This window comes from Thalia democratica, chromosome 2, assembly GCF_965202585.1.
Source record: "Thalia democratica chromosome 2, ktThaDemo2.hap1.1, whole genome shotgun sequence".
NCBI lineage: Eukaryota > Metazoa > Chordata > Thaliacea > Salpida > Salpidae > Thalia > Thalia democratica.
This window is the reverse complement of record NC_139166.1, coordinates 15,927,219-15,935,933: the sequence shown is the minus strand read 5'-3', so window position 1 is coordinate 15,935,933 and position 8,715 is coordinate 15,927,219. Positions and strand designations below refer to the sequence as shown.

At 26.7% G+C, this 8,715-nt stretch overlaps 1 protein-coding gene across 1 annotated transcript; it reads left to right on the top strand.

The window, feature by feature from the left end:
- The first annotated feature begins 2,320 nt into the window (after positions 1-2,320).
- LOC145850081 (cullin-3-like) lies at positions 2,321-4,360 on the top strand. Its single transcript, XM_082955228.1, has one exon. It carries the CDS (start codon positions 2,321-2,323, stop codon positions 4,358-4,360), a length of 2,040 nt encoding a protein of 679 aa, XP_082811354.1.
- The last annotated feature ends 4,355 nt before the right edge of the window (positions 4,361-8,715 follow it).

Sequence of the window (8,715 nt, the reverse complement as noted above, 5' to 3'; positions counted from 1 at the left end):
AATACACTTTATAGTACAATACTTTTTTATTACTACTTTTAGGTTTGTTTTAAATTAAAAAGAATTAATTGCGTTTTTAAAACAAAAAGTGCGTACCATACCTAAAAGGCACCTAGCAGGCAAATTACTGACTAAAAAGTGTAGGAACAACAAAAAAACGCTCAAAATGTCGGTCTTAGGACCTGGTGTACGAAAAAACCTTTCGGTTATGGAGTCTTTAACTATTTGAACACAGTTTAACGTCATTTTCGAGGACACTTATGATTATATCTGCTTTTATTTGTATTTTTAAAATACAACTATTTTGTTAGCTTTAAATGCGGCTTAATACAACATCAACACTTTAATAAAGCCACTTTTGAACAAAACATTTTTGTGTAACTATAATAAACTTACAAACAAATGAAATTACTTGAAATATATAAAAACAAAAAAAAAACAATAAGTTTAATAATACAATTACGTATAGTTTCATGATTAAAAATATGTAATTTATTAAAAATAAAATTTTAAACTTTCGTTTATCATGTTGTGAAAATATAAACTTAGATTTATTTATTTTTACTTTAGTATTACTAGAAATTATAACAGTTTTTGATAACAGTTATTCAATTCCTTTTTAAAATTTAACTCTAAACAAGTAATGGTTAAATTTTTAAGACTGAAACATGGTATTTACTTGAATTTAGATTTCAGTACAGTTTAAGTACCTAACTACACAACTTTTTTTAAGCAAAAAACTAAAATATCTAATAAATATATCTTAATGAGTATTTTACCTTGTCTATTGGGAATCTATATTTTTATATCCTAAATTTCAAATAATATTTAACATTTGAATTTCAAGTTTAATAAACTATTTTGTTTATATGAAGTCAAGTACTAATAAGAGTTTAGCAGCTTTTAGTATAAGTTTAGTCGAAACTTTGCTATCTATGATACATTAGTTTTATATTTAGATGATTTAATTTATACATATATAACAAAACAAAAATTTAACTTGATATGATACATTTTTTTCACTTATACTTGTTTTTCGTTTTGGTACATATATTGTTTTAAAATATTTTAAGCTTTTTTTTTTGACAAAATATGATTTTAAAATTTAAAGAAAACAAACATCAAATGTTTTGTATAGATTTTGATGAATTTAAGTACTTAATTTGTTCAAAGTTGTAAACAGATTAATTTAATCATTGTCAAATTACTTAAAGTGAACAGTCACTAATCGTATAAGTAGAGTTAAGTAACATAGTTAACAACAAATTGCTAATAAATACTGCTTTATTAAAAAATTAAAATGTGGTATTAAACAATAGATTTAGCTAAATCGTTCTATAAGTAGAAAATAAAGCAAGGAAAACAACTTACTGATATCTGGATTATCATTTAAATGCTATAAATTACAACATATACTTAAATGAATTTAATGAATTTAGAGTTTAATCTATTTAACTTTACTTACATTACATATAAAGTACAAATTACATTAAAGTATTTTAACAAAACTTGTGGCAAAATTTTTTATTTAAAAAAAAAAAAAATTTTAAATGATTTCGAAAAGAATAACATTTTTAGCTTACTAGGCTATACTTTTATAGGCTATTAGGTACGAAAAAAAACTTACAAAGTATTTCTCAACAGCTTTAATTTTTATTTTAGATGTCATTTCTTCATATATTTTAGGTTTATTTAAACTAGAAATAACTTAGTTGTTGTAAATCGCTGAAAAAAAAAACTCAATGATAGTTTTTTGGAAGACTTTTAGTGTATAAAAAATTTTTTTTTATTTAGCTAAGTATTTTAGTCGTAAAAATTAAATTTGTTTTATAAGTATTTAGAAAGTTTATGAGTTTAACATAGTACTTTAATATTTATAAACTTTACTCATTTCATTTGTTTTGTTTATTAAACATTTAAACTCTGAAATGATTTCATTACACTTTTACTTAGTATTTAGTAAGAGTAAACTTGATTAGTTTTTCATTTTTTAGTTAACAGTTAATTAGACACAAAAAATGCAATATATATTTACATTTTTCAAATCGTTCATATTTCTCTTTGAGTTATTTTTTCGTATTTAAAGTTTGTTGTTCTGTTAAATTAATACTTAAAAAACAAGGTATACGCTAATAAAGGACAGTTTTTTTAGTTACCAATAAACAATAAGAATATTTTTAAGTAGATAACTAGTTTAGTTTTTAACAAAATCAAATTTACCTCAGTTTATTAAAAAACAACATTCTTACTAAACATTATTTTAAACCTTCAACTATAATAAGTACTTTTAGAAGTTTACAATACGTGACTAAAAAGTAAAATGGAAAATATAAGCGACAACATTTACCAAAAATGCTCAGATGAAAGATTAGCTGAAATAATTTTCAAGGAAGGAGACCTGGCAGCTTTCAACAGAGAGTACTGGCATCCAGAAACCAAAACGTACGAAGACTTTAGGCATGAAAAAGTGATGGAAAGTTTGAGACAGGCGACGAGACACCATTTAAAAGGAAATTTTACGGACGATCTGTTTAGTGATGGTGATGACAACATTTGGACCAACAGCTTCGAATGCACGCACCACCAAAAGGGTGAAGAGATGTACGACATGTTCGTGGATGAAGTCCGAAAACACGTTGTGGAAAACCTTTTGCCTGAACTGAAAGCCGTTACGGATGAGCAGTTAATTGATGTACTTGCTTCCAGCTGGAGTACTTATAAGCAGACAATTTCAGTATTTTCTGAACTTTTTCAGCATCTGACGCTTTGGATTGAAGATGTTCCGGAAGACGAAGTGCCGAAGGCCGGAGTTGAAGAAATAGGTCTAAACCGGTTCAAAAAAGAAATAGTTTCTGAAAAGTGTTTTAAAGAAAGACTAACGGATGTTTTGAAGAAACGTACCGACGAGCACAGAGAAGGCGCTAAAGTAAACTGCGACGGAATCAAGACTGTCTGCGGCATGCTTGTAGAAATGAAGTGCTACGAAGAAGTTTTTGAAGATAGCTTCACGCAGCAGGCAAAAGAATATTACGGAAGGGTCGCGAGTAAAAACATCGTTGACATGACATCGCATCAGTACGTTCTCGAGGTTGAAACCTTGATTGAAAACGAAATATCGCGCACTGACTCGTACGGTAATGACAAAACAACTGATAAGATTAGAAACGTGTTACAGAGACTTCTCATCGCTGACCATTTGCTCGAAATAGCTCGAGGTGAAAAATGCGGCGGAGTACCGATAATGCTCGAAGAAAACTCGCAAGATATGCTCAAAAGCGTGTACGCAACTTTCAAAAGGGTCAAGGGTGGATTGAAAATGTTGAAAGAATCCTTGTGCGATTATGAACGCGCAGAAGGCAAGAGAGTGTTGGAAGAAACGGCGGGAAAGTCATCAGCTGAGCAGCGAATCACCAGATTGGTTCAGTTGAAGAACAGGTGCGACACGCTCGTGTCCAGCTCCTTTTCCAGCAACAGCTCTTTTCAGCTCGACGTTGATGAAAACTTTTCGAAGATTGTCAGCAACAAGGCTGTGAGTGAAAGCTTGTCCATTTTCGTCGACATGAAAAAACTGAAAACGAACATCGGAGACCAGGAGGGGAAAATGAAGGAGGTTTGTGAAAAGTTCATGGTGGTTTTCACTGCTATCGGCGATAGAGATGATTTCAAAAGAGCGTTTGTAAAGTATTTTTGCAAAAGGATTGCTAAGATTAAATCGCCTTACTTGGCGTACGACAAAAGGATCGTCGAACTGATGAAAAGTGCGGGTGCACCGGAGTACACGAAAGAAATGGACACGATAATGAAGGACTGCGAAGAATCAAAAGTGCTGAACAAAACTTTTTCAAAGGAAGTAAAAGCTAAACACGGTGTTAAGTCGAACTTTAAAGTGGTTAGCTCTCGTGCATGGCCTTCTAGTAAGTCACTTGACGCTAGCCTAACACCTTCAATTCTAAAAGAGAGTCTTAAAAATTTCGAAGACTTCTATCGTAAAATCAATGGAAACAGATATAAGACACTGTCAGTTTTAAACAAAAACTTTTTGGCCGAAGTGAGCTTTAATTTGACGGGAAAGAGTTATACGCTGCAAGTGAACTCTTGTTATCAAGTAGCAGTGATGGAACTTTTCAATATGAAGAGCCAATGGACTTTTGAAGAGATGGAAACTGAAACTAAACTGCCAGCGAAAGATTTAAAAGAAGTGCTAAGATCTTTCTGCATGGAAAAAGCAGGTCGAGCTAAAATTATGTTGAAGAGCCCTGTTGGGAATATCATTTCATCTACTGACATATTTTCAGTCAATGAACTTTTCACTCATAAAAGTACCAATGTCAACGCTCACATGCCTTCAAAGTCAACTTGAATTTGAATGAGTTCTTCTAAACTTGACGAGTGAATAAATTTTTTTTGCAATTTGTACTTTTTAGTTTATTGTTCAAAAAACATACAAGATTCACTGTTTAAGGGACTGCATGGTATTTAGGTGTTTCTGCGTTGTTCGGTTCTTAAAAACTTTAATTTATATTAGTGGAAAATTATTGTTACTCTTGTACACGACTTCAGTAATATATTAAATTTTTTTATTGAACCGTTTTTAAACAATTAAAAAGCCTCTTGGTTGAAAAATTAAGATATTAAAAATATGCGAATATATATATATACTAATCATGACTTTTTATTTTGAAAGTTGCTTCTTAATATATTTTTATTATTGAAAAATTATCAAAGGTTTTTTTAACGGTGAATTGTATAACAAGTCGTTATTTATGTTAAAAAAATAACTTTCTATTTCACTAAAATCAAAGTAATTATACACTCATCTTTGATAACTTAATATTCAAACAAAACGATATAGTATTAAATAAATTTATTCTTAAGGTTTTTTATATCACTTAATAAATTAAACTTTTGAAAAATACTCTTCGATCTTATTTGTTAATGTAAACATTAACAACCAGTTAGTTTGATTTAAAGTATTAGTCTATTTATCTTTTCTATTTAATAATTAAATGTAAATTGATATTTTAATTATTTCTACGAGTACATGGCACAAAACGACAACAAATTAAAGGTTGATTTTAGAAAAAATAAAGTGGTGATAATTTTTCGACTGTATTTAGCAAAGGCTATCTTTAAAATTTTGTAAAACATATTGTTTCTGTAGATAAAATATATAGATTTAAAACATGCAGTTACTCATTTTATATTTGACTGTTACATAAGAGCTTGTTAAAAGTTTTGTGGAAATTAAATGTTGAAAAGGTTATTTCTTAAATGCATAACTTTAAGCCCAAGATAACCAATCTAGTTTAAATTGTTTGTTTAATAAACTTCTCAAATAGGTTTCAATATACTTATTAAACTTGTTACTTCTGCTTTAGGTGTTGAAACTTTAACAAATCCAACTTATAAATTTATAACGAAAAAGATAGAAATTTATTTGAAATCATTAATACGCAAACCATTTTAATGACAAAATAAATAATTACATATAAAATTATTGACATAGATAAAATTCAATGAATTTTCGAATGAAACGTCATAATCAGTTGACAAAAACACAAAGCTATAAATATAAAATTTATAATGACAAAAAAAATCAGCGACGTGTAATGTTTTTTAAATATTAAAGTTTATTAATTAAGAAGCGTTTGACATTAATTTAAAGTAATTCATACAAAACTATCGTTAATAAAATAACAAATGAATCCTGACGAAAATTCAAAGTTTAAACTTGTTAAAATATGTCAAAGTAAGTTTTTCATTATTTTGAATTACACTTTTACACAAAGATACTTAATTGTAGAAAAGAAATAAAAATTCTAAGAACAACGGAGTTCAGCAATTGAAAAATACTAAACTAATCAAATGTCATATAATGCTTGTTGAACAATTGTAATTACAAAAAATTTAGTTTTAAATGCTTCAAAAGTGTATTTAAAACTTAAAAAAGTTCTATTCAGATACAAATACTGGACTAAAATAAGTGTTAATAAAAAGTTTTCTAGTATTTTTAAGATTTTTTTTGAAAGTATTAAATACTGCTGTGTGACCAAAAATGAATAAAAAAACTTAAGTAAATTATTTTTATTTAGTCTGTCAGTTTTGTTAAAATGTTGTTAATCTAAGATGAGTTTAACTTGTTAACGTTAATTTACTTACATTAAATATAAGTATTAAATTAGCATAAAATATTTAAATTATTTTAAAATAAGAATCAGAATTTTTGACATGATGTTAACAGACATGTGTTAAATACTTATAAATACAACAATAACAAAGTATGAAGGAAAGAAAAAAGCGATATTGTGGTTTAAAGAAGAAGCAAAAAGTAGATTTTATAACAAAATTTTTATTTAGTTTGTTAAACAAGAATATTAAGTCTCAAGGAAAGTTTAAAAATAAAAATTCATATCAAAATTTTAGAACAGTTTTATTAAACACGTTATCGATAAAAACAAGTATTACTTAATAAAACAGTCTAGGCTTATGTCTAGGCTAAAAAAATAAACAAATTTTAATCTTCAAACAGCTTGACAAATTATTTATTCCAGTCTATTTTTATTTAAAGATTATTTATAAATGTTTATTATTAAAATATCGATAGTTTTTGCTAGTATATTTTATTTACAATTTAAATCAACAAAACCGTACAAAAAAAAAATTGAACTAAAAGAAACACGAAGAATAGGTTATTTTATACGGATACTTCAATGATTTCAGATGTTTTTGTAATGCAAATATTGCTTAAGTTATCTTTAACTTTAAATTCAATAAATAAGAAAATTTTATCAGTAATTCATTCATTAATTAATCTGCTCAAATCTTCATACCTTTCTTGTGGATTTTCAACGTTTTCATCTATAAGTTTTATCAGTAGTTATTAAAAATACATTCGAATATTAAACAAAGTTAAAAACTTTATGCTGTAAGATAAAAATTTAATAACAAAGCAAAGAGAAGACACATAAATACTTTGAAACCTTTTTTAAACTTTAATCAAAACTTTGTGAATGTTTTTGTAATGTTTTAAATACTATATCTAACAATTTTATACTTTTATTTTTATTTTGTTTTAAGATAGTAAATAAACATATTTAAATACAACAAAAGTAGTTTATGTTTCAATAGTAATTTTGTGGGGTGTCAATAAAAACACACATAAAAATGCAATAGTCAAGTTATAATTTGTTAAATAATGTTACTATACTTATTATTTCAAAAGAGTTGTTTCAAATTTGTTTTAACTAAAAATTTGAAAACAACAATACTTGTAACAGATTCTGCTTGTGTTTTTATTTATAAATTTAAATAATTTCTACTCGACTATTTATAACACTTTAGAAAATTAAATACAAAACATACACAAAGTTGTCGTTTTAATACCTGATAAAGTTATATCTTCATTCTTTTGCATATTAACTATACACTCACCTTCATCCGTATTTGCTTTAACTTGGTGGTATACTGAATCGTCCTAAAAAATTATTGCTTTAAAGGCTTTATTTTTTGTAAAGCTACCTGAGATACCACAGTTTTATTTGTATAATGGGTCATTCTTTAAAAAAAAGAATTTACAGACTCAATCATAATTTAATAAAAATTTAAATTCATCAAAGTTAGTAATCAAAATATAAACGCATTTCGTTAAAGTAGTTAAGACTTCAAATATAGTTATTTATAGTTTATACGCATATATGGTTTTTTTAAATCAAATAACACTTTTTACATTACTTTCAGTTAAAGTTTATCATAATTCAAGTCTTAGTTTAAGAAAGTAAACAAAATTGAAAATTTTGAAACAAAAGTAAAATAACTGTATTTTTGTTGTATAAGATAAAAACCTAACCGTATCTCTATAATGATAGGTCGCCCAAACAATGGCTGTTGTTGCACTGTACAAAAAAATCTGAACCAAAAGTGTCAGTACGTCTATTACTAACCATGCATCCTTTTTTCCCTGAAAAAAACTTTAAAATAAACAATCACAAGAACAAATATTTTTTCGTTCTAATTCAAGTTTGTTGAAAATTAGTGATCATATTTTATTAAACTTTATTATTTATAAGATTAAATTGATAATTTTTGAAGATATGAATTTTCTTTTTTTCTTGTAATCGAAAACTGTGTTTTAGTTTTTTGCAAAAGCACAAACCATGCCTCCGTTGGCAGAATGATCGTGAAGGTTCTCACAAACGATGTAAATTAACCAAATGGGAGGTATGATCCCCACACAAGCCAGAACCACGTGAACAGACACCTTAAAGTTGTTTAGTGTTTTATATTTTTGATAAGTTTAAAACGTAGCGTTTTAAAAAAGCGTATAGTAGGTTTTTTAACATGTGTCAGACTATTTAAAAATCTAATTAAAAAAAAATTAAATCCAGTTCTAATTTTTTTCACGTTTTTTCAAATTCGTCTTATCTATGTTTTCTTTATAAAGTTATTTTTTTTTATATGGCTTTATAGAAGAGTATACAAAACTTAAAACGCACTAAACTCATTCATATATGATAAAAAAATTGGTTTATATGTACAACAACTTTTTTCAAACTAAAAAAGTAATATTATACATATAAATAACAAACTTTCCAATTTGGTAAAGGTAGTATTTCTTTATAAATACAGACTCCAGCAACTAAAATCTGTTTTTATATATTTAATAAAAGTAACAATTAAAACATTTATAATTCTTAAGCTAAGGGTAAAACTAGATAA